The 26815-nt window shown below is 40.1% G+C and overlaps 2 protein-coding genes across 2 annotated transcripts in view; both read right to left on the bottom strand.

Moving 5' to 3' along the window:
- Positions 1-2618: 2618 nt before the first annotated feature.
- Positions 2619-4268, bottom strand: GPR75 (G protein-coupled receptor 75; the record flags this gene model as incomplete). The annotated part of the gene is made up of 1 exon (XM_081997399.1): positions 2619-4268. The coding sequence occupies exon 1, from the start codon at positions 4251-4253 to the stop codon at positions 2619-2621; it is 1635 nt and encodes a 544-aa protein (XP_081853525.1). The 5' UTR covers positions 4254-4268.
- Positions 4269-12952: 8684 nt separating this feature from the next.
- The window catches only part of PSME4 (proteasome activator subunit 4), a gene marked incomplete at its 3' end in the record, with an annotated part of 59777 nt that continues 45914 nt past the window's right edge, over positions 12953-26815 (bottom strand). The window contains exons 34-45 of the mRNA XM_081998312.1: positions 26612-26737; positions 26114-26266; positions 25237-25341; positions 24277-24368; positions 23756-23887; positions 22951-23159; positions 22560-22645; positions 21469-21597; positions 20259-20414; positions 15532-15694; positions 14080-14213; positions 12953-13087 (exon numbers count right to left, since the gene is read on the bottom strand). Coding sequence (XP_081854438.1) covers positions 12953-13087; positions 14080-14213; positions 15532-15694; positions 20259-20414; positions 21469-21597; positions 22560-22645; positions 22951-23159; positions 23756-23887; positions 24277-24368; positions 25237-25341; positions 26114-26266; positions 26612-26737 — 1620 coding nt within the window. The remainder of the gene's footprint in view (positions 13088-14079; positions 14214-15531; positions 15695-20258; positions 20415-21468; positions 21598-22559; positions 22646-22950; positions 23160-23755; positions 23888-24276; positions 24369-25236; positions 25342-26113; positions 26267-26611; positions 26738-26815) is intronic.

The raw sequence follows: 26815 nt of genomic DNA, 5'->3' as shown, positions 1-26815 counted from the left end.
AAGAAAAGTTATATTCCAGAAGAGTCTAAAATAATTACTTTATCATGATAATTGATTACTTCGGTTTATGATTCACTTCAAAGAAATTGCACCTACTTATTTTCAAAATCCAATCTCTACTTACTACATTCATAAACCTCCCCCAAAACGGTTATTATTTAGTACAATTGACAACTTAAACCGTGTTTTGTTCCTAGCGCAGATTAAGAGGCATTGGTAGGCCTGCCGACCTGACACCACAAACATATTAACAGATCGGTTGTATTAAGAATACAACTGGCACCAGCAGGTAACAGAAGAGCAATATTGCAAATCGCTTTGAAGGGACTTCAGTTCTTTCGTCTTAATAATACATCACGTAAAAGCAATAAAACCTCCTTCTCTCCTACAGCTGTGCCCTTCTTGCTTTTCTCCCACATGAATACTCAATCCAAACTACCTTTGTGAATAAGGTGCAAAGGATTTAATCTCCTACCATGTGATGAAGTTCATGTGACCCAAAACAAAAGCACAGTAGGAGTCGTACGTACATGCGGCAAACCTCAAAACTGCTTGAAGTTAAAACCAGTCTTAATGCCTATCTTCAACTCCCCTGAAGTACATCCAGGACCCCATCTTGCAACCACTTTTGAGGTCCTGCCCTATACTCCTTCTGATCTGAAACTGTAACTGCTGCTAAGAATGGATAGTTTGACACAAAATGAAAGGATCTCACATATTTTTTCCCTCCAAATTAGTACGCTTTGTACTAGAGAGAAATGCAAAGTCAGAAAAACAAAACAAGACAGATCTTTTAGTTATCTTTTATAATTACTTTAGAAAGAACCATGTTATTTGTTTATACAGAAAAATATCTGGACAGAGAGAAAAGACTTATGGAAATAATTTAAATTTTACATTTGTATTAGAAAGTTATTCATATCCATTTTATTGCAAGAAAGCTGTCTTGAATTATTCAAAATTAATTAAAATTCAGAGTGTTAAACAAAGAACAGCGTTCATAACGTAATAGTCTTCCAGGAAAATCTCAAAAATAGTTTAGTTAACAAATAGCCTAAACCAACAACAACTCACACACAGCAATGATGGGAATGGTCTTTGTTTCTAAAATAACAATCATCTCTCCATCGCTGTAATTTTGCTAAGGATGTGGCATTTTCCTATAATGAGGCACCAAAAGTCTGTGGCACAATTATTTCAGAGGTACTAAGGCTCTGCTGAAGTCCATATAAGTTGAAAGGTGATTGCTTGATTTGAAAAGATCTGGCCACTTAAAGTGATAATTGTCAGGAATTTAAGTGCCTCCGAATCATTCCGTTTCACAAGGAATTCCCACAACACGTGACACAACACAAATGGTCGGATTGATAAAAAAATATTTAACTTCCGTTATTTGCTCACCGTGTAGACCGAACAGATTATAAGTTAAGTTTAGTACTAACTATAAATTAACAGATTATAAGAACAGTTTATAAGTAGACAGATTAGTAATCTTTAAATCAAACTGATGTTAGACTTCTTAAGAAAACCTCGAAAAAATTCTAGTCCTCTTGTTACGCAGTCATTCTGTTTTTGAAAATGCTAATAGCTGTCAGTTCTACCTGGCAGGAATACCACAGCCAAATCCCCGCAATTCCTGCTTTTATACAAAGTCATAGACAAAAAAGCAACCAGCAACGCTACTATTTCTGTAACAGTTTACGAATTAGAAAATTCCAGAGGTGACTGTATTACTAATAGTGTATCAGGATCATAATATTGCAATATTCATCTTTATCCTCAAGTAAAACCTATAATTAGGTATTGCACAGTTACTTCTATCAGATGTAAAATACTTCTCCAAATACATTGTTTTGGGATACAGAACGCCACCGATCCTTAAAAGAAATGTACAGCGGAAATGAATCTATATTCAGAGGTTTATTACGGTGCCACAACGCTTCTCAAAAGCCCTTCCCCAGTGGCAATATAACGCTGTTTGTAAAATGCCTTGTCGTGCTTTAGGAAGCGGAGACTGAAATCCTGAACTTCACTTGAAGTTCATGGAAATGTTGCCATTTACCTCAACGGAATCAGGATTTCACCCTGCGAATAGAAAGGACCTCTATTTTTACTGACACCGGCTACAATAAAATACCACCAATTCTCTCAAACTTCTGCAACAGGAAGAATTTAAACTTGGGTATCATAATACCAAGCATCCTGCTGGTTCTTCCTTCTTAAAATACAGCAAGTATGCAATTTAACAGGTAATACTTCGGTGCAGCCTCAGATTATTCTCAGAGATATTCTGCCTCGTGTCGTAATGAATCGTATAGTTATAACGCTTACTTTTTTTCACTTGTCCAGCAGTAAAATTTAGTAACAAAACCACCCTCGTGTAACAACTCCAAATACAAACCTAAAATACCTTCCTTCTTGACTTGCCGCAGAAATTCAAGAAAGTGTCACGGAGGTAATATCCTAGTATTCGCTTCAAACACAAGTATCTGGATATTAACATTAGCGGCATTTTTCTTAACTGGCAGCAGTACTGTATCACCGAGTTCAGAATAACCATTAACAAAAGCAACGAAGAAGACCCACTGGATCAGCTAGATCAGAACCCTTTCCTAAGGTTACACCGAGGGCACTGGTATCTGCTTAGTCGAAGCACTGTCACAGTCTTGCACCACGTCGTTGGTGGTGTGATAATGCATGGCAATGTAGGATTTGGCAAACCCGAAGGTCGAGTTCACTGGCTGTACGCTATTTGGGGTGCTCACTTCCTGGGACGGGCTGCTGTTATAGATACTGTAATAGGGCTCGATTCGGGTGTTCAGGGGGGTTGAGCTGCTCTGTGCATACTGCTGATGCCCGACAGAAGCCTTGGGACTCAGCACACTTTCCTTGGAGTGGCTAGGACCACAGGCTTGGTCCACAAACTTTTTCTGAGGTTTTGGAGACAGCATGTATGCTGAATTGGTCTCATGGTGGGATGACTTGTTCCTGTTGACTTCCAGGCTGCCTTTGCCCACGGCCCGAAGCCTTGTCTTCTGCTTGCAGCAGAAAAAGACAAGAGCTACGTACTGTAGGCACCAGAGGACTCGTCTCCGAAGTCCAGCGCTGTTGCGGGAATATATAAAGGGATTTAATCCAGATTTGAAAAAAATTAGGGTAAATCCACACAGCTCGAACTGGTAGAGAACAAAGCCACCACTGCTGGACAGCACGTCCTGCACCAAAGAGATTCCCAGGGGCAGGCAGCAAACCAAGACAGACAGTATGATGACAATGCATGTCACCACCGCTCTGGAGTCTTTGGCTGTGGACAGGTTGACCGCCGACACCAGCTGGAGCCGGCCGGCAGCGGTGGCTGGCGGCTGGCCGAGGTTCGTGGTGTGGCTGTGCGTCTGGACGTGCTGCGGCTTGCCGTAGCTCTGGTTCCTGTACAAGGCGGGCACAGCACTCTGCAAGCCCTCCCTGGCCCCGGCGGCCAGGGGCCCCATGAAGGGCTGCAGTCTGGAGGCATCCACAGCCACCACGGGCGGGCACTTCCTCACCTGGGCATTCCTCCGCAGCGCCTGGGCGATCATGACGTAGGAGACAGACACTACAGCCACGCAACAGATAAAGTCGGTGACGTAGAGGTAGAGAATGATCTTCCCCTCACCGCTGGCGAAGCTGGACATGGGCAGGCAGAGGTGGGAGCTGCGGGTTTTCAGGGTGGCCAGGGTGGCCAGGGTGAAGCTGGTGGCCCAGAGGAGCAGGGTGAGGAGGAGGGTGCAGTGGAAGGAGGCGGCGCGGTGTGGCTGCTTCCCCAGCACCATGCGCAGCCGGTGCAGGGCGATGACCGCCACCGTCTTGAGCGACATGATGATGAAGCCGGAGCTGGTGAGGTGGAAAGTGAAACAGAAGGCACCTGGGATGCCTCGGGCTGAGTCGAAGAAGAGGACGAAGGCGAACATGGGGGCGGCCACCCCACAGATGAAGAGGTCGCAGAAGGAGAGATTGAGGATCATGAAGTCAAAGTTGGTCCTGAATTTCCTGAGGGCCGGGTCGAAGAAGGACAGGAGGACGATGAGGTTGCCGTAGGAGCCCAGGCAGAAGACAAGGGCCAGCAGGGAGGCGCAGGCCGCCAGGGTGGCGGCGTGGGTCCCCTCCCGCAGCTCCCCGGGGCCGCCACCCGCGCTGCCGTTCCCGCCCAGCGGCAGCAGCGAGGCGCCGGGGGGCTCCTCCTCGCCCCCAGCCGGCAGCCGCCCCGACGCGTTCATCTCCGCCCGCCGCCTCACCGCGGCTGCGGCCGAGGCGGGCCCGGCGGCGGGGCGGCCCGCCCGCCGCCCCGCAGCACGCACGCGGCCGCGCCGCCGCCGCTCCCTCAGGGCTGCCTCCGCCATGGCGCCGCCCGCCCCGCCATGGCGCCCGCCGCCGCGCCCGGCCCCCTCCCCGCTCGGCGCCGGAGCCCCGCAGGCGCCGCCCGCCCCGCTGCTGGCGGGCTGCGGTCACGGCCGGCGTGTGACGGCAGGGAGGGGGCCCGCCCGCGCACGCAGCCCGGCCCACGCGGGGGCAGACCCGCGGCCCCTCCGTGGCCCCGAGCGAAGCGGCGGTGCCGCACTAGGACGCGGTGCGGGCACCCCCGCCGGCCTCTCAACCGCCTCTGGGGCTGTACCCGCCTTCCCAGCTTGGCAAGAAGCCGCAGCGCACACCCCGACTCCCAGGTGCACAGGCGGCTGCTCTGATGCGGGGTCCTGTAGCTACAGGGGCTTTGGTTTTGATCCCTTCCTTCCTACAGTGTCCACCAAGTCTCTCCCCCTTGACTTCCATCAGCTGTCAAAAGTGCCCCAGAGCCTGTCCAGCCTGACACAGAAGCACCCTCGGAAGCCCTTCCTCCCCCCTGGGGGCCATGCCTCCACGGGGCAGCAGGGCAAAGCTGGCTGGGTGGCCAGGGACACTGCAGAGGCTTACTCCTGAAGCAGAGAAGTCAGATAAAACCAAGGAGGTTTTGCTGTAAGTCATGTCACGGCCATGCCCTTACCCGGATACCAAGCCAAGGCTTTGAGGTCTCTCCATGTTGACCTAACACCAACAAAACACCTGCCCCAAACCAAAAGCTGTTAATCATCAAAATTTAAGGCAGAGTTTTGCACTCCGCGCCTGCCCCTGCTTGCGCTTCTGCATTGCTTTCCCGAGCAAACTCAGCAGGGTAAGGATGCCCTTTTTGTTTGCCAGGCTGCACCCAGAAGCACAGGATCTAAGGCAAAGGATCTTCTGTATTCCCAGGGGGAAGGGGGAATAAGCGGTATGATTTCCTTATCCGTTTACTGCCAACTGCTACTATCACAAATACAGTAGTTGCCGTTTAAAGTGATGGAGAGTGTTGGATGTCTGAGCACTTAAAGGGATCGCTCTGAAATACTTACATGGGCTTGACGATGAGGAAACGCTCAGCGCACGTCCTCCGAGGCAGCGCAGGCTGTCACAGCCGAGGGACCTCAATGTCAGGCACTGGAAATACAGTTGGAAAAGATGAAAGTCCAGCCAGGCAAGGCACAAAAGTACTATGAAAATACAGCAGACCCAATACTTCTGACTTATGCATGGACACTTGTCTTACACTGTACATTTCTACATATACTCATTATATATATATTAATCTGTGTATTGTCTTAATAATCTTCCCCTAGCCCCAGCAATCACATGGAAGCATAGTGGTGCTTCGTAGAACCATCAAGAGAGAAAGAGAGCCAGGTTGACACCTGAAAGCTTGTTGGTGCTACCTGCTTGTTTATTTTTCAATGCATTTCTTTCTAAAACCGAGAGCAGGTTTTTTTTAGTAAAGCTATGACTCACAATGGCAGCCCGGCCTATGAGCCTTGCATGCTAGACACACTTCTAGCTGGCCATCGGTCCAGATCTGTTAGCCAGGTCTGTGGCAGGGAAATGGCAGCAGCATCAGAGCAGGCTGCAACAGTGTCTTGCAACCTGGGCACCTGTGTCAGGTGCATTTGGCCTTGGTTTTGTTCTCAAACTAGTTGCATACAGGAGGAGGGAGAAGGTCCAAAAACCAACACATGACGTTTCCTGTGGCTTCAAGCTATGTTCTCTCTCAGCTTGGCTATCATTTTTATTTTCACTCTTAAATTTTTGTTCTCCAGTCAAGGCTAATTTGAATTCTGTGGGTGAATCCTGTCCCTGTGAGTTGTTTTTACATTGACAAGCTGGGATCTCCCTCCTTGAGTTTTCCTATTTATAAACAATCAGAGCACACTGAACTGCATGATTAAACAAGACTGACAAAATACCAGCCTAATGCAAGAGTGAATTACTTCAAAGTGATTAATGCTGAGGAAACAGTGATGATTGTTCTCTTCACCTGAGACTAACGTGCACACAACATCCACGTCCTTTCAGAGCGGGTAATGCACCCCATTTCAGCTGTAAGCAAGACACACCATAAAAGCTGACTTTAGTTTCACACACTGTCTAATCCCCGAGTTCACATTAGGCTATGACAGCTTCTGGGGCATCACTTACCGAAAAAGGAGGAGTAAGAACACATTTTGCCAAACAGAAGTCTTTTAAAGCATTGGGAAGGTCTATGTAATTCCACATGTTATTTGGCCAAATGCTCAAACCTGGGTGACCACAGGTGAGACTTCTGAACTTCCCACAGTCCCTAGATTAGCAGGTGGAAGCACACGTACAGAAATAAGGCCGCATATGCCTAATGGATAGTTTTTAGCAAGCTCATGGGGTTTAAAGGAGTTGGCAAACTGAGACTCTGATCTCTTAAATGCTTTTGAACCCCACAGCTGAGATGCTGAAAAATGGATTTAAGAGTCAAAACTGTAAGGCTTGGGCCTTACTGCAAGTTAGTTATTTTAGAACTAGTTATGCACAAAATAGCAAAAGAAAAGTCTGCATTTTTCTATCAGTAATAGGTTCAGATTGTCACTCATTTCATTAATGCAGTGTTTAGCAGGCCCATGAGGAGCAAGGGTCTTTTCTTGGTTTTAAGAATGTAGTTATTAACTGTAGTTTGAAATGAAGAAAAAGGTGTTCCTCGTTACAGCCTTCGAGCCTCAAACATTTCGGCAGAAAAGCGCAAGCCAGATAGCGTTTTGGTGGGCGATGCATGTTGAGAAACGCTGCGGCCGGCCGCAGGCGTTCAGCAGAGAGCTCGTGAATGCTGCAGGTAGCGGCGAGTGTGAGAGAAGGTCATTGAACACAGGGCTTTTACTCAGGGAGCGAGGGGATGAGCAGAGGCAAAAAGGATCTCCATGGGAACACGAAACACTGCACGGTCTCTTTGGCACAGCAAAGCATCTCGGGGGCCTGCCCCTTTTTAGAAGAACTGCCAAATATTGCTGCGAGGTAGAAGAGCAGGAAAAGAAATCAGTCTCAGTTTTGCAAAGGAGGAATCACAACCGCAACAACTTTTGCAGCACCTTGTACAAGGCACTAGTGTATTAACTCTTTCTTTGCACCACTTTTAAGCCCTTCCCTAAACTAATTCATTAAAAAACCCAGCACTCTCTAGTACTATCTATCAAGCTTCTCAAATATTAGTCTTGGAGTTCCTACTGCATATGAAGAAATTATGTTCCCAAGACATTTTTTACCACAGCATCAAGTTTTGCAGTTATTTACCACATGAAACTGAAAATTACTTTTAATTTTGGAAGCCTGTCCCCGTCTCAGCCCAAGAACAGTACCTTATGATTTTAACAAGAGTTGTAGGGGAAAGAAGCGGGAATAATAGGAGAAGTTAACCCAGAAAGATAGAAATAAAAGCCAGGAGAAAATAAATAAAAGCTTTTAAGTGATACTCTTAACAGAACCTTTTCTGGGTAAACTCACCTAGGCTTCTACCTAGACTTATTGCTAATCTGACTACACTTATTGCCAAAACAGACTTATTTGGTTTACTGCTTTTTCTCCCAAGTATGCCAATCAGAAATGATTGCACCTCTTATTTCTCAGTACCCCTCACTATCTCCCCAAGGGAAGCGGGTGTCCAGCTCCATCTCTAGCAGCAAAGTCTGTTCAGGTAATTTCTACAAAATACCTGCAGCAGCAAGGGTGCTAAGAGCCCAAGCAGGGAAAGCAGGCTGAACTTCCACAAGCCTTTTCTGGAAAAAGAAATGTCATCTAGAATTAGAGAAGGATCATGGCCAGGCAAGGCTCCCTCTCCTTTTCGCCCTTTGAAAAAGTCTGCCTTGTTAGAATGCAGCTAATTCCTCTAAGCACTGTGCTCTAATCCATCAGAAATCAAGGATAATTTTGCTAATAATCTTTGTAGGCAACAGTCTAAGCTTTCCTCTGTGCTGAGAGAACTATTGATTCACGACTGCTTTACCAAGAGTCACTCTGCTTCCCAGGCAGAGAATACTAACCTTTTTTTCCTCTCACTCATGGAATTTCCCTGCTAAAAATCTTTTAATAGCTCTGAGAAGCACCTGTTGACCAAGAGAGAGAAAAAACCCTCAGTGCAAACCAATTACAATTTGCTTGTAATTTGTGTGCATTGACATAAACAGCTTAGCAATATCCCATCTTCCACACTATTTAATTTTCTTCTGTAATCAAACCCCCAATTCCTTGCAGTAGACTGAAATTACTGCTGCCCTAGTGCCCAGGGGACCTTGTTTGATTAACCACCACAAAACCCCGTCCTTGGAGCATGGTTACCTCTAGCCTGCAGACAACCTGGAAGTCTAGATCAGGTTCAGGTTGACTTCTCCCCTCTTATAGGGAATCCATTTCTCTCTGTACAGCAAGTACTTTGTGATAGGGAAATCCACAGAAGCCACCTTCCAGTTACTGTACAACGCCAGTGAGAATGTAAAACAAATTAGTTGATAATTCACAGCAGGGTTGAAGTTAAAATCTTGCAAGGATGACAGCCAGCAAAATTTTCTACTGCTGAGTAAGTTGGGGTTTTTTTTCCCCTTTTACGTCTTACCAGACTATTGTGTTTTCCATGGCACAGGGGAAAAGGAAGCATGAGTCTCTGCTGCAGAATTCCAGGAACTCTGGAGCTGTGGAAGAAACTGCGAGACTGGACGGAGCGTGGGATGCTGCGGCTGCCTAACTGAGAATTAACTGACAGGAGACATCATCCATGTGTTCCAAGCACAGGACTTCTAGCAGCCTGGTAAAGAAGTAAAATAGATGAGAGGGCAGATAGCTGGACATAAGAGGAATACCGTATGTCAAATAATGACCTTTATATCTTTTCCCCTTTCATTTTTTTTTTTTAAATTCATATACAGATTAGCTTGTTAATAATACAATCCACCAATGTTGAGTCTGTGGTGCCACCCAAAAGCACAAGTTTAAGTCTTATTGCCTAATTGAGAATTTTCTTATACATTTCTATCAAAACAAGCATTATGACTCTGCTGTGATTTCAGCACATTTTCACATGCACAAAATATATCCATTCAGTTATGGAAATACTGGAGATCATGCCATCCTTAATACTCTAGCAAGACAGTTACTGAACAGTAAGTCACTGCAACTCGAGGCAAAAAACCCAACAAATTAATTCTGCCTTGTATCATCACCATTCTTTGGTGCTTTGAACAGTGGTGGTCACTGAGATTATTTGTGCAGAATGACAAATGGTCACTAAGGCTGTCAAGGCTACCAGACCATCTCCAAGATATTTTTCCTTCTCACTTGCTGTTCAACTGGAAAAAGTCTCCCTTCTCACTCTAGAAATGCCTCCCTCTGCAGACGGAGGCAGGCTGTTTCATCACTAAGGCTTTAGGGAGAGACAGCATAAGACAAAGTGATGGAAAGCTCAGAACTCAATACATGTGTATATTGCTTGGGGAAAGTTAAAGAATAAAAGTAGCAATCGAGTTGCAGTATTTGGTGAAGAACTCAAAGTTGTTCCCACGTTCTCAGAATAGGAGACTAACATTTCATCTTTCACCCACAAAAAGTCAATTAGTACAAGTTTGTTCACACTACCATAGGTATGTTTGATCCTATAGAACTGTACTCTGAGCAGGTCCTACATTTTCTGGGTGATCTGGTCGGATCAAGCCATTTATTGCCGATTTCTGAACAGCTATTGTGAATTAAAACCACCGACTTATTTGCCATCATAGCTCTGACTGCAGAACGATTCTCTACAACGCGCTGGATCCTCAACACTGCAACCAATTCCAGCTACACTTTGACTATAGATACATAAGAAAAGAAACTCCCAACTACAGTAAAAAGCAGCGGAGCTGGATCCTATAGTTAGCTGCCTTTCCTGTAGGCAAAATGGCATATATGATCTGCTCCATCAGTTAATGAGCCAACATATACTTTAAAGATGATCCTCTGCAGCAAATATTTTCCATTAAAGGTTTTTTTTTTTTTAAACTCTATCAGCAAAACCATCTCCACTTCAAACTAGTTTCTCCAATTTTAACTGTACTTCTCAGAAGTTAGTAAATTTTTTGGCGAGCCTCACGAGGTACAAGGTATTTTTACACAAAGATAAAAGCTAGTTTCCCAATCATTAGAACTAGACCTTTAATTAATCCTTAATGTTGCCTTAACTCACTGTCAATTCCCACAATAAACACATGCCTCATACAAAAAGCTCAAAAGCACAGTAAACAGTAAACAACCTTAAGTTATATTCTCAAAATAAGAAATTACCACCTCAGAAATAAAAAAAAGATGCAGATGTTACAAACAATCCATTTATTGGGTCTTAAACTACGTACACATTTGAAAGAATAATTTTGGCACTACGCTCTACAGTGGTTACATCTGTGTGCTGACACTCATTAAACACTGCACCAGGAACACTGCTGTGCTTTGAAGTTCGGAATGAGTCACACGCAGCAGGCAGATCACTCGAAATGTATCAGTGCTCCTGTAGGGTTGCATGAAAGTTGAAACACACACCAGTTTATGAATTATTTCAACATACCTCACATTCTATGAGCTTATCATACGAGAATATGTGATGTCAGCATTTAGAGATGGCCACAAGTGTTGCATTAAAATCTGAATGAGACACAGTAATAATGAGATACAAGAAAACCAAAACAAAACCTCTGCCTTTCAGACACGAAGAGATATTCTGTTAAAGAAAATAATTTAAAAAACTAATAATGGCATTTGATTCGTTACAAAAGCCAGAACTACCACAGTATTAACATCTAAGTATGAATCTTTACAAATTAATCTCACGATGGTGTTATGTAAAAGGTTGCAAACTGTACAATGTTTTGTCAATGCAATGCCTCTACAATTTATACAGTCTTTTACAACTATGTAACACGTATTAAACATGTTGTTAAATAGCCAATAGATACCAGTCTCTGAACAAAGCTGCAGGCAAAAAAATACAGAGCTTCCGCAATCTTCGAACAAGATATGCTTGCTCAAACAGTGACAATCTTTATGAGAATATGCTGTTGAAAATAGTCAGCCATTCAGTGCCTTTTCACACTGTGCATACACTGAATTCTGTGAATTCAACCATCACTTGATAGTCCTAATTTCGTATCTGTGGGCTCTAATCATCTGGAAGCATCCATAGTCTCTCACCCTTAAAAATATGTAGGATAATCATAGATTTTTATTCCACACGTGGTCAAGCTATCTGTGAAGACCTGGCCAGGCAGTAAGAGCTTTCACTCCCCACGTTTTGTCCTGCCATCATCTACACTGCACAGAGAAGATCAGCTATTTACATTTTGACAAGGAAGATACAAAAAGGCAATCCTGCCCTGAGGTGGACTGAATGATACAGGGCCCATCACCTGATGGGCACTCAAATCCAAGTAGTGAAAAATAAACTCTGAGAAAGACAGGCTCCTGGTATTGTATGCTGACTAGGTAAGAAGTTGCATCAACAGAATTGGAGAGCTTCACTGAGAATATTCTGGTTTGCAGCACTCTGGTTCTGCGTATCTTTGATGTCAGAAACAGCTGGGAAGAAGGGTCAGAAAAAGAGGCTAAGAAATGTGCCGTGTAAGTCACTGTGTGCAGGAACGCAGAAACAAGACTGATGTGTGATGCAGGCCAATGACAAGGGTCTTGCAATAAACTCACGATCGGGCTCCGCGCACAGTTGCAAGGAGACTGTGGGGCTCCCACAGCTGCTCACTGGGGAGGTGAAATTCTTTTTGAATAGAGCCAGGTCTTTATGTTTGTATTTAAAAGTGGTTTTGATTAGGCATCAGGATTTCCAACACAAAGGTTTCTACATGATAAATTTCTTTCCATTTCCTTTATTTTGCAGAAAGATTCCTACACCCTCATTTTTCCAGGAGAAGCCTGAAAAGAAAGAAAGAAGAATTCACAACAAGAATTCAAAACAAGATTATCATCTCATGCTATTACCACAGAACAAAATGCAAATATCAATTAAAACTTCTTTTGGAATACTATTACAAAACATCACAATACAATAGAGGTCAGAATCTTGTAGCGTAACAAAGAGAAACTCCAGCAATGGATTCACTCTTTGGGGACATGCCTGTGTGAAGAGACCCAGAAGCAAAGCCATAATGTGGAAGAGGTAACAGTTTGGTGGCAGTCATTCCCCATCGTGAGGTGCAGATGATATACTGGACTGGGTGGTAGGCTAAAGTCCTCAAAGGCATCAGAAGTACAAAGAAGCAAATACCCTGCCTTTAGTGAAACTGCCAGGCATTTAAAAGGCAGCCAACTGGCAGAAAATGGAGAAAAGGAATATCAATATTCAAGTAAACAAGTGAGAGTGTCTTAGCAAAACACTAGTGTAATAAAAGGACACACAAAAAGATGGACAATATTTAACCAAATTGAACATGATTCTGGAGAATAGATAGACCACTGGAGGTGCAAGGGCCTTAATGCTCCCTGTGGTTCAGGGATTCCTCCCAACTCCATGATAGACTGGAGAGCTAGCGCAGATTTCGTAAGACTGATGTTTCTGTCAATTTATGCCAAAACAAATAATCTTACCTATCTATGCATAATAGCATGGTGAAACCAAGAGGTCAGTAAGCACTAGCAGCTGGTCATCCGTGAACTGCTGTTTATGCTCCTGCCAGTTGTCATGATGGGTCCTCCGGAAATTTGACAGGGTTTTTTTCACAGTCATCTGCATAGCAGACAATCAGTATCAATCTGTATCATTTATGGATTTAAGCTCCATGACAAAACAAATGTTGAATACAACAAAAAACTGCTGAGTGGAGCGTAGTGTTTGAGCAGTTACAAAGGTTAGAAGGGCTCTGGAGAATTCAGCTCAGTTCCCCAGCATTTTAATCTTTACGGTTCTGGTTTAAGTCTTTTGACCAGTGGCACAGCTCCAACATTCTTATAAAAAGGATTCTTTGACCTACTATTTTGCATTTGAAAAAAATTAATATGTTCTTTTAAGTGCAATGCTTTTTGCCCTCTTCCTTTTCCTTGGTTATTTCAAGCCAATGGTTTGAGTCTCAAACAATGAGAAATAGTGGACGAATCACATAAGGTGCACAGAGGAAACAAATCAGAGGAAAACAATCTTCTGTTATTAAAATAATTAAGATTACTGTTAAATCAACAAAAGAAAAGTCCTATCAGTTCAGTTTCTTGATTCAGGAAAGCACACCATAGTAAAGTTTATTAAATCTAAGGAATTCTTCAGCCACAAGCTCACTACTTTGGTTAAAACAGGAAAGGTCAACAAAACCAAATAGGGTAAAAAAAATAGTTAAAGGTAACTATTTAATTAAAACTTGTTTCTAGGGCTGCTTATAAAACCTTGTTTTAAAAATTTTAGAGCCATTTCTTGGTTCAGGTTGGTATTTTCTAGAACAGCATGCACAAAAGTGACATTTTTAATTAAAAAAAGACTATTGTCTCATGACAGATATAGTTCTTGCAGCTTTTCTTGCTTTAAATGTGAAAGCAAGAACAGAACTACCACAGAAAATACTTAAAAGCAGGCCATGACTTAAAAGGTATTTGGAACCATTTAATAAAAAGCAGCTGAAACCAAGTTTCTTAATAGGTTACCATTTTTTTCTAGGAAAGGGGAACTAAGGATGAGTTAAGCATATCTCAGATGTGTTATACTGAATAGAAAAATGATGTAAGTATTTTTACCTCAATAGGCTGAGGATCATTAAGATGGGCACTGAGATCCATCAAGAGCTGTGGCATCCAGGTGGGTACATCATACGGACTTGACAAAATACACGCACTAAGTCCCAGCACACCAGCGTGGCGTTTAACCAAGTCTGCAATTGCAGGATATTAATTTACATTTGGCAAGGTGCAACTATCTTGTCCAAGACATTCCTCAATGAGACAATCAAACTTAAAGCTGGTTATCATGGAAAACAAGGCAATTTTTAACCGATGGGAATGACTGAGAAGAGCCTATATATTAAACAGAGGTGATCCGATTAGAATAACATACTGATACTAATATTGAGTGAGTTTAGACCCTGAATTAAACACAAAACGAAAAAAACCCTGACACAATAGAGAGATCTCCAGCTTCTACAGAAAACCAGATAGTTTTACAGACCGTATAGTCAAATAAATTCACACAAGTGTATGGACCTCTAGACTGCTTCTGCTTTCTTATACAGAATCATAAATTCGTTGTATGATTCTAACTTTCATTTCTAATGGAAGAATGTGAAAAAAAAAAAATCAATCTGCAACTGCTGTGTACTTTATAAACATTTCAAATAAGCTCCCTTCTCTCAAAGAATCTTTCTCTCTTCTCAGTAAATAGCTTGTGAACTACATCTCCACTGTTCCCTATTTCTGTGTTCTGAGTGTTTTCTCAAATACTGGAACTATTTGACAGTATAGCAACCCAGTCCTTCTGGGTCAAATGAATGTGGCTCAGATGCACTAATGTTTGGTCAGAAGCCAAAGGTCCTAATTAAGGTTAACTAAGGGTTTTTTTTGTTTGGGTTTTTTTTTCGTGTGTGTGCACGCGTGTGTTGGGTTTTTTAGAATCAAAAACCACACTGCTAACAAACAGAAGGTAAAGTGGGTAAGAAGTGAAATTATGTTGTGGTAGCTAAGGAAGTTTATTTACCGAGGAAGGAGCTATCCCCTATCATCTACATTCTCAACTATGTGAACTGTGCACACCATAAATGGAGAAATCTCTTTAGTGTTAATTCTGGAAAAGTAATAAATTAGTTTAATGTAGGAATACATCATAAAAAATTATTTGCCTTTTTTGTAGTAGTGTATTCTTATTCATCATTTCTGATGTAAATCAAATTCTCAAAGCACTTAAGGATTAGGATCTGCACTACATACACACAAATAGACAATAAGATACATAAAGACAAGTTACTTGTCAGTATAGTTTATGGATGCTTAGGAAGGAAGAAAAACTTGCATGGACAACAAGGCCTTATGTTTCGCTGTGCTTATGTTAATTTTCTAAATACTGCTTAACCAAAGGACAAATCCTATTCCATCTGGAGCGCCTGCAGAATAAACATTCCAGTGTAGCAAAAGATACTGATTTCTTCCTAATCTGCTATCAACACACATAGTTTTTGTCTCTGAAGTAAATTTTCTTACCACCACAAGGAATTGTATCCACCACTGAACCCAGGTCTCGCTTTCGTTTTTTCGGTAACCTCATTTTGCACAGCTGTTCAAAATGGGTCTGCATGGGCCCATCCATAGTGAGAAAATTGCACTGTAGCAGACCACTTAGTGTAGTAGCAGCCATTTCTCTCACCTATGAGCAGAGAGAGTACATACCACAATAACTAAGCACATGTGCACAGCAAGAAATAGGTATTTATGGTATTACTATGCTGCACATCAAGTCAGGCCAAGTTACCAAACTCTGACTTGTCTTTACGATATTATCCTGTTATCTCATAGATCATAAATTACTAGTTTACTGTATGGCTCTTTACAGATTAATAAACAGAGTTTTATTGTAATATAGAACTACTTTCACATAATCTGTCATAAAGTGACCTGAGCATTACAAATAATGTAATGTAATTTAACTCCACTGTTGAAACATATATCATCGACAGTTAGCTTTAGAAAGTTTAAAAATAGGCTTTGCATGAGAACAAGATGCCCCACTCCAAATAATCAATCTGCTTTACAAAATTTGTAATAGCCTCTGTATTAACATTAGTTTTACTAAGAAAAAAAGGTATATTTTATTCCCCTCAAATGTACGTGGAGACATTAGAATTGACAGAAGCAGAAGAGCTTTTCAAGAGAAGGTAGAAGGTATGTTCATGAAACAAAGCTGATTCTGTTCAACCCATAGCACAAGAATTCTTTGAGAGGTACAACAGATGCTGGATTAATAAGCAATGGTAACTAACTTCAGTGGTTTATGGTTAACAATTCAGTTCTATAACACTCCAGCATTATTTACGCTGTTGTCCTGAGTACCAGTTCTTTTCACGACCCGAATAAAAACAGAATTCCAGGTTGGAAAAAAATTCTTCTCCTCAATAACACAGAAACCCAAAAGAACAAGTCTAAACTAATTTTCCGTCTAATTGCCACACCATTCAAAATACAGATCACCTTTTCGATTCCTTTTAAAACAGCCACAACACATCATTAGTGGATTACAAGTAGAGACAACTCAATCACTTGCTTTTAAAAGTAAGTATAACCCAGCAGTATTATTAATATATCTCATCCACTCAAATCTCCCCAAACCATAAACTTATAGAACTGTAAGACAATATTTTAACTGGAGTCCTTCCGAGACTCACTTCCACTTTCAGTAATTGCAGGTTGACAAAAACCTCCCAGCATTTACAGGCTTGAAAACCAAATCAACTTGTTGAAACACTGACAAGCAGTCGCCAGATTTTTGGAGAGCACATACTGTTACATGTAAGTGTAAACAGAACATTTGTCTATCTGGAGTACAAACACCTACCAACGCTCTGAATCCAATGCAGCAGATTATAATAAATTACATCCTTGAACATAATGTTCTGAACCTCCAAAAAGCAGTAAGTATAACTGCAAGTGCTGCAATAATTAAACATAGTAGGTTAACAGTAAGCTCTTGAGACTTCACTTCATTTAAATTTCTACAACATGATATTCTAACGTGATCTACTTTGTTAACAGCATAAAGAAGTACGAAGTGAAAGTCTGCCAGTATTGTTTATCAGCAATTTGTGAGTCTCTTAAGAACTAAGCTATTAAATGAAACACGATGTGCTAACGCAAGACCTAGAATAGAAAGAAGCTTGGCTGTAAAGTGGACAAGCTCCCAAGTGAACTGTGCTCATTTACATCACTATTCACTGTATTAAAACCACTTTAATTTCTAAATTAATAATCTTACTAAAAGGAATGCTTTGCTGTAAGGAGCACCTAGAAGCAAAGCCTTTAAAACCCTACATTAACAAGTTAATCATTCATCACAACATCTGACACTAAATAATTTACAGATCATCATACTCATGATCACTTATAGAATATAAAACCTACAGAGGAGTAGCAGAGGAATATTCTCTCAATCAAGTATGATTTGGGTGGGTTCTTTTTGGTCAGAACTGACTGACCAAGGTCTACAAAAAACTGCAACAACAGCAGAACAAACACACTCAACAGCACAAGCAAAACCTAAGTGCAGTACTTGCAAGTGGCTACTTATGCAAAGATATTCCCACTACTGTAGCATTGCAGCGTAATATGAAAAATGTTTATCAAGACATGAGTGCTATGTATTCAGTACACTGATTTATAAAGATACAGGAAGCTATCTGGGTAGGCGCTTCATACATCAAACTATGGCTGAGAAAACTGAGAGAAAGATGCTTTCAGATTAACCAGGCTATCACTTTAAGCATATCTCCAAGTCAAATGCAGTCATTTTCACTTTTCCTCTACTTCTGACCAAGGAGACAGAATTTAGTGCAAAACATGCTTTCCCAAACAAATCATTCCTACAGCTCTCTCCAACTGCCTATATGACAGGAAAATTAGATGTGATATTCAATGGTGGTTATACTGCTGTACACAGATGTTATTTTTCAGGACTGTATACTTTTCCCTTTATGAGCTGCAGGGTCCCGTTAGGCCTTAGATTCATAGTACTCCATCAGCTCCATGATGCCTCTGACTTCCCACAATACCCTTTAAGTGCGGCTTTCTTCAATTCTAGAGACCTGTGCCTGAAGCTGGATGCATTAAATTTGCATTCGATAGAAGACAGACTTCACTTTGTACTGCAGTCACATGGCTATTTGACATTCAGTGTGGTCATTTGACATCATCATTTGCTGAGGTTTGTTGCAATGATCTTATGAAAAAATATGAAGTCACGAGGAAGTTTGAGAACAGTAATTCTATCAGTATTAAAAGTGCAAACTAAACACTCAAGCAGAGAACAAGACGGGCTGGATCATTAGGTCTGGCACCTTTGTATCAAAATAAGCAAAAAAAAAAATTATCTTTAAATCCAAGAAACAAAATCTCAGTTCTACAGCGTAAAGACACCAAATACTAGTTAAAGCTAAGGAGTCTCATCTTAAAAACCCAGCATTAAAAAAATACATAGGAATTAATTGGCAAGATGCAGTGTCTTGCAGAGTATTATCAAGAACGAACAAGATTACTTTGCAAAGAAAAGTGAAAGCTTCCATGGTAACAACATGATCGTAAGCAGTTAGGAACATAAGATAAGCTTTTTTGATTTCCATCTCTGTAACGCAGAAAAATAGTTTTGTACATTTAAAATAGCCAGATAAATTGTATTAAAGTGAATAAAAGGTATTTTTCAAAATGACATGAGATTATGAGGTAAGTGTTCTGACTGGTGTGGGAAACAACTTATCTAGGATTGCAAGGTGTTGCTTTCCAGCTCGCTATAACAAATAGTGACCTGAAAGGCATGAGAGCTCATCTGAAGACTGAAGCTGGCATGGTTGGGTGAGCAGTCTAAGTGCTACTGTTTTTTCTTTCAAACCTTTTGAGCCAGAAATTTTAATTTATATATTCCAATTGTTTCCAATTCACTGTTCACAAAAGCAAGCTTCACATCTTGGGTGTAACTACTGTTTTAAATGTAGCTTCAGGAAGACCTAAACCAGGATCCTTTATTTTGGCAGAAGGTTATCACACTTCAGAATCTTCTCTTTCTTCTAGGAAGAAAAAAGCACCCAAGCACCCAGAAGAACTTCAGTGGTATTTGCCAGCAGCACAAAAAAACGACAGTGAAAGTGATGGCGCAAGGTAAATGGAACAGACTGGAGGTTAACACTAACGATTCTTCACTGCACTTGAACATGATCAAACATACTTAAATTCACATAATTTAATGCAAACCTTCACTTCAGTAAATTAGCGATACAGAATAAAACACTTCCATGATTTTCCCCCAGCTTTTGGAGGCCTGACAAACAAGACTTGACAATTCACATCAGGCACCTTTTGGTTCTCTTGGTTTTTGGGTTTTTAGTATTTTTTTTCTTTCTTCTCCTGAGAACAAGCTTACGATGTTGATTGCACTTCTAAGAGCGTACCGTGCATTCAATACACGGATCCTCAACAGTACGTGTGTACCACAGCCAAGGTTTTGGATTTTATCTCCCTCCATTTGTATATACTGAAGTATCACTATCTCAGAGAGATGCACGAAAACTTATCAGACTGACAAGCAAGCTTACAAACTATTATCTTTTTGATTCATGTAACACCATCAACAATAGCATTCGCTAGACAAATTCGGTCCTATTATGCATGCATCTTTCACAAAACCAAGGAAAATCTACTTATAACTAAAAAAATACTCCTCAGTGAGCTGGATGCATTAAAACAAGTATTTTTGTCATTAATAAGCTGATATGATTAAATGGGAAACAGACCTATAGAGTAATAAATACTGGCTTTATACAGTTTTCACACAGGAAGGCATTTTACCTTGTTGGAAGTTGAATTTTCTACCAACATCGATGCTAATATTTACAGTAAAATGATGATATCCCTATCTCCACTGTACTTAAACCAAGAATGAAACAAAGCAATGTTCCATTCTGTTGAGAAAGTAGTAACAATGGAACTTTTAAAAATCACTAATGAAGTATCTTCTAAACAGCTGTTTTGCTGGAATGGAATATTAAAAGAAAAAGTGGAATATGAAAGAAATAAATCCTATAAAGCTAGTTATATTTTCAAAATAGGAAGAATGCTAAGCTAGAAGTACTTGCTGTATTAATTTACAACCAGTAGCTTTTTCATAAAACTTGACAAGGGCAAGAAACCAGTCATGTGAAACAAAGCACTTCAGAAGAGGTATTACTTGCCTCAAGCTGTTCATCTTCCAGGAGTTTTATAACCAGCCATCTGATGTCATTGACTGCTTCTTCATTGTTGAGAAAGATAAAGAGATTGTAGAACACCATGGTCTGGAGGTAGGTTAATATGGTATACCTAGCATGCCAAGAATTGCTTCTTGCTGTCTACAAGTGAAAATAAATAATAAGTATGAGAAAGGAAGAATGTGAAGGAAAGAAGCTACCTGATGTAAAGCCAACGATATTTAAGAAAAAGCTTTTGGGGACAGTTGCAAATAACTTCCCTTATTCAGATATTTTTGTTCCCTACACTCTTCAATTTCCAAAGCACACAATTATTATTTAAATAATAATTTATTACAGGCTTAACTTCCAAAGCACACTGTTATTTAACGGATACCTCATTATTTAGCAGATACCTAATACTGTAAAAGACAAAAGCAGGCAAGTTTCTCCCTTTAATTTCCAACATCAGTCGTGAGGCAGACACAAATAAATCAGAAATTCCGTTCTGCTTGAGCATATATATATTCTGTACAGTGGATTTGGGAAGCAAAGTCTTTTCAACTTCCTTTACTTCCATCTCCACATGCTTATGGAAGTCCAAATTACTGGAAGCATCAGGCATGGGTGCAGCCTGGCTTGCAGTTACTATTTTGTCTGTGTGTACAGCTTACACCAACATTTTGCAATAGGTAATTTGACTACTGTAGATCAGACTTGAATGACTAGCAAAAGAAGTGCATTTCTTGCATGACAGACTGTATACAGAATGAACCATTCAATTCAAGAGTGCATTTTCACTTGTGTTCTTCAGAAAGCCAGAGCAGTTGATAAGTACACTGTAAAACTATAAAAAGGCAGAGATTCAAGGGCAGCTCTTTATATGATGGCTCGTTTTCAAACTGGATTTTGAATTGTTACACTCATGAGAAGACATGTTTGGCTTAAAACGATCCACTACTGAACTAAATTTTAATTTATTGAAATACTGTTCAAATCCTTAAGATACAAGTTGTTTAAATGTTTGGAAGTAGGAAACAAAACAAAACACATTTACAAGAATGCTTTAAAGCACTTCTAATAAACTCTTTCCTTTCACCTCTAAGAAAAACAGTATTTGATTCTCTTCAAATCACTATTATTGTGTAATCTTTGAGAAAAAAGATTAGAGCGCATCAGGTAATGAGAAGCTTTACGCTGTTTAGACCATACTCACTTGTTTTAGCACCTGAAGGACCAAAGGCACTTGCTGAGGATACAGCAAACCCTGAGACATTAACGACAAACACATCTTAGCATCTCTTTTGAGCTCATCATAGCTATTGTCATTTTCTACCGGTGCAATCTATAGAACAAGATCAGAGAGAGGGGAAAAAAAGCTAGCGTTAGTAAATAAGCATTGCTAACAGCAAAATCCTTAAACTTTCTAGTTTAATCTCATGAAAGGCAAGTCTAGGAAAAATACAATCAATCCAATGCTGAAAGATTAAGTTAACTAGGAAAAACAGTCAATCTAATGTTAAAATGTTCTCAGCAATAAGCTGTGGAAAAAAGTGAATAGAATCACGAGATCCTTGTTCCTTGCACCATATATTACTTACCTAAACAGCATGGCTAGTCTGAAGCAATTTAGGAGGATTAAATGGGTGCCACTAAGACTTCAGTTCCCCAGTGCAATTCTTTTGGTGTCAAATCCAAGTATTTTAACATTTTAGATGTATGTCCTAAACTGAGAGTGTGCTTTATCAGTATTTCAAGTTCACTTTCACGTAAGTGAACCTTTATTTTGTTCACATACATGATTGTTGGATAATTGACTGATGCTTAAATAAAGTAAGACATATGCTTTGGAGCATGCAAATATGTATTATTTCAGATATGTAGCACTGAATGACCCAGCTTAATAAAAGAATACAAGGATTAGAGGTGCCAGGAATAACAAGAGAAGTACCACCATTTAGAAAGAATTGTATAATCATGGAACAGAAGAAAACAACTAAAGGTAAGTATTGGAACGGAAACAAAATACACTCATTCATGAATTAAGCACTTTTTTCCCCCCAAATTAAACACATACAGAGAATTCACCTACAAGTCATTATTGTCAGGAGAGCCTTTAACAGGCTAGATTACCAGCTGTAAACATACAAAAGCATAAAAACTCCATTTGGGCCTCCTTGGTATGCACATTTTCTATTACCATTAATGGTTTTCTTTTTATATGAAAAGTCCCTTATAACTTTGCTTTAGATCTAGAAGCCCTTTTTAATCAAACTCGACTAATAAGGTAGCAATTAAAGCACATACCTTGAAAAATAAGGGTAAAAGCTGTAGTTGCTCTGTGACAGCTGTCGAGAAGGACCGTCCTGCACTTGCCATCAACCACTTGAGAACTGTTTTTATAAAGAGAAATGATCACTAGTTAAGAAGATAAAAAATAGTAATAATCCCCCCCAAAATTATAGACCAAATTTATTGCAAGACTCGCCTGGGAGATTTACACACACTAAAGTGGACCTTCACTAGTAGTTAAGTTTGACCCTGTAGAGGTGACTTTATAAACCTCAACCCTGAAACAACAAATACCTCGTTGCAGCACAGATCTGAGAGGAGAAATTGTGTACTGCAACTGTACGATTTGCAGATCTCAATTGTCATGTCCTTAAATACCCCCCATTTCTTAACCTCATTAACTCACTCGTTTTCAAGAGTTTAATGCCCTGAGTTCGCTCATCTTGTTCACCAACTCCATTCTCTTCCATAACATGATTCTGAATTTCTTCATCTGCTTCCATGAGGGGTTTAAGATTTTCAAGTATCCGGGAAGTAAATTCATGGACACGAGGAGATTTAGTTGCAGCAGTATTTGGCAAGGAAACATCTATCATGAATATGTAGGTCAAAACACTAAAAAAGGCAAACAAAGAAAGCAAGAACATACAGTTAGCATGACTACTGCCCAGGGACCATAGCTAAAAGTGATCTGAGATCAACTTGTTGAACTTTGAAGTTTAATACTTACAGAAAGTTTCCTCTTCGCTTCACTTCAAAGTTATTTAAAAACAAATACTTTTCAAATACCCTCTTTGTAGATATTTGAATCAAGCAGGGTTAGATGACTACTACGCTACAACCCCCCAAACAGATCTGCAACTAGTTTTTAAGTCATTAAAATGCTTCCTAAAGGATTCCCTGTATATTTATGGCTTATTAGAGCTTAGATGCAGTAAGGTGGTTTGGATTTCTTTGGGGTTTGTTTCTTTAAAGAGCTTTAGAGATATCAAACATGACAGGCCACATACAATAAAAGACAAAAATAGATAAATCATCTGAAGTTTCTGAAGCAAGTCTGTTAACAAAATTTAACTGATTTCTATTATCAGTATAAACACACAGAGATAAGCAGTCACCACTTCAGTGTAATTACTTAGATACTCAATTACCCAAATAAAATGAAGAGGAAAAAAAAAAACAACCCAAGAACTGCAGATGAAAACACTGACCTTCCTATTCTCTCTCGGACGTTTTTGTAAACCTGCGTGAGTTTAGGTTCCAAGTACTTCAGCAGTCTGTGCAACAGCTCTGGTACTCTCCACTCTTGCTGTGCAAGGCCACCTTGTAGTACATAAAGTCGGCTGAAAATCAGAACCAGCATAACTGTAGTCAAACAAAATTGTTCCTCCATTCCCCAGTCCCCTCCAAGCCTCGTTTTGGAATGTTTTGTATGTGTCAATGGATGAAAGTGTCTGCGTGAATTGCATGTAAAGATCAGCAAAAATTACAGAATGAAACAACAGTACTGCTGCTATGCCAGTTCCAAACATTCACATTCTGTTAACTAGATGTAATTACATTAACAAAATAATGAAGAAACAGCCACTGTGTGGGGAACGCTAATTGGAAAGCGGTGCTTTTGTTCCCTGCTTGTTCAAGCCAGCTGGCACAATATGCTCTCAATACCTTTTATCCATGCTTTATTTCCTTCTTTATTAAGCCACAATAAAAAAGTTAAAATTAATTTTACCATGCATCTACAAATGATCCTCCTTCACCACTCAATGGAGATTCCAACAGCAATTCAAATAACCAGTGCAGTTTCCTAGGATCTCTGCTCTCCTGAAAATAAATGAGTATAAGAGATACAAGCAAATTGGGGATTTCTTTTTTTTTATTTGTAAATAATGTATAAACAAGGAAAGTTTTGACAGAGATTTTCTCTGCATCCCTTGGGTTTATTCTATTAAGCAAGGGCAAAGCTAAATATCTTTCACAATGAACCTCAATAGGAGGAAAACACAACAAAACCACACAGTTTTAATTATTTGGTAAATACAATGATAAGAATAGAAGGATTTTTAGCTTTTTTTTTTTTGACATACAGGAATAACGATGTCTAAATTTTGCTAATTAATTGCCAGGGTTCTGGCTGACAAACTATGCTGAATTTTGCCAAGTGATTTCAAAGAATTGCTAATCCAAGATATTTGTGGCCTATCATTTACCCTGCTTCTGAGACACCACAACTCTCAGGCCACCAGAGTGTTTAGGAATCTCACTGTATGTTCGAAGATAACTTGAGACTCAGTTTTCACAGCATAATGCTAAGCTGCACACTTTTAAAGCAAGAGAAGCTGTGTCATTTGAGTTCAAAAACTCCCACAAAACTGAACACATAGCAAGCATACACATTAACATCACCCACTAACTGTATACAGCTCTTCTAAAATACTTAAAAGGAAAACCAAGGCTTCATTTCCTTTCTAAAATGTCATATTTAACTGTCTTCCAAGAGGAGAACAAAATTTAAAAAAAAAAAAGGGTAAGATTTTGAATGGGTGTTCTTTTTATAATGTATTTACATTCTCAGTTTCGGCTGATAAAATATAGCCAAACACCTCTGTTCATAAAGCTCTTATTTACATATTATCTGTAAAACTTGACCATCTGGATATAGCTTCACAAGACTAAAAAAAGGGGTACTTACACAGGAGGTTGCTATGCATGTGCCCCAATCATTGTATGTTTCCACTGTAATGTTGGATAAAGCTGTTCGAAGCAATGGACAGAGAAGCTTCCAAAGTTTTTCCACCTGCTCAGCAAAAAGGCAAGAGACAAGATTTGTCTATTTAAGGACAAATGGCTGTCTAACCTCTGTGAACCCAAATTCCTTCCATCTTTTCAAATAACGGAAAAACAATACTGATTCTGGAAGTAGCTATAGTACGATATTTATAAAAGGAAATAAATACTATCAGGGGTAAGATTTCAGGAATCTTTTTAGTTTTGTTTACAAGGTGTTTGAAACATTGTGGACTATGTATGCAAAAGCATCCTGGTGATTTAAGTATAATTGTATCAGAGACTGCATACACTTTGCTTTTGGTAGGCTAGCAGTCTTGTACACCCCAAGGACTTCCCCTCCCAGTTTTAAAATTTCTTTCTTATTTTGTATTAAGGAACTGATTCTCCCAGAATTACTTTTCAGCACAGAAATTCATTTAAAGTTACCTAGAGAGCTAGATCGAGACTAAACACAGACACAATAGCCTGAGGTGGACATAAGCACTTACTCCAACTGGATATTACAAACCATGAGCAGCTTTGCTGTCTCCTTACCAGCAAACTGCTTAGTTTTCATCTTGAAGCTTTTTACTAACAGCTGGTATTACATAGGCACCAAACCAAGCTATGAATTGCACTCAAAGTTTGGCCATCAAGCAGTAAGTGTTGCAACGTTTTCCAGTCCTTTCTTGAACATAGGTGACACATTAAAAGCCCTCAACTTCATACACTCAATTTGTTTAACAATTCAAATTTATCCCTTAACTTCCATGAATCACTCAAAAATACTACTTCCACACCTTCTCAAATGTCCAGTGTTTAGAACCTCTTATTAAGCCAGCTATAATTTCAGCTACACATCGCTGGGTGCTTTCATGGGAGTCTGCCACAAGTTGTTCTAAATGGGGCTGGAGAACTGGCAAAAAGGCATCATCAAAGTTTCTGAAAAGGCCCTGTAAAACAAGATGCGAAAGTGTCTTCAGTAATTATCTAAAACATTGTCTTCATAATAAGAACATGAGATTGTGAAGTCCCTGAGTTTTGAATATGCAGAAAGTGAAATTACTTTACTTTTGTAATAGAATTATATACAAGTGTCCTACCTACTTCTGTATTACTCTAAATGTTTCCTTAAGTAGTTAATCAGAAGAGAGGATTAACAGGATTAAGAATAGCAGCCTACCTTCAAAAAATCAACATTTTACAACAGTGGGGTATAAGCAAGTAGTGTGTGGCTTTTCCACACTTTGATAATTACCTACAAAATAGAAGCAATTTAGCTATTGAACTCTAGTTACCTTGAAGAGGCAAAATCTGCGAGGATTAAATTTGTCTTTTCCTTTTCTGTCTTCTAAAGACAAAAATTTTATTAACTGCTCAACAAACTTGGGATCAGAAAAGTGATCATATATAATTTGTTCTGCCTGCAACAACAACAACAACAACAACAAAGTATTAGCTTTGACACAGTTGATTGCCACAGTGATATCCCAATCTTTCCA

Source organism: Phaethon aethereus (assembly GCF_964289735.1).
Source record: "Phaethon aethereus genome assembly, chromosome: 3".
Lineage (NCBI taxonomy): Eukaryota > Metazoa > Chordata > Aves > Phaethontiformes > Phaethontidae > Phaethon > Phaethon aethereus.
The sequence above is the reverse complement of the archived record's forward strand: the minus strand, read 5'-3'. Positions and strand labels throughout refer to the sequence as shown.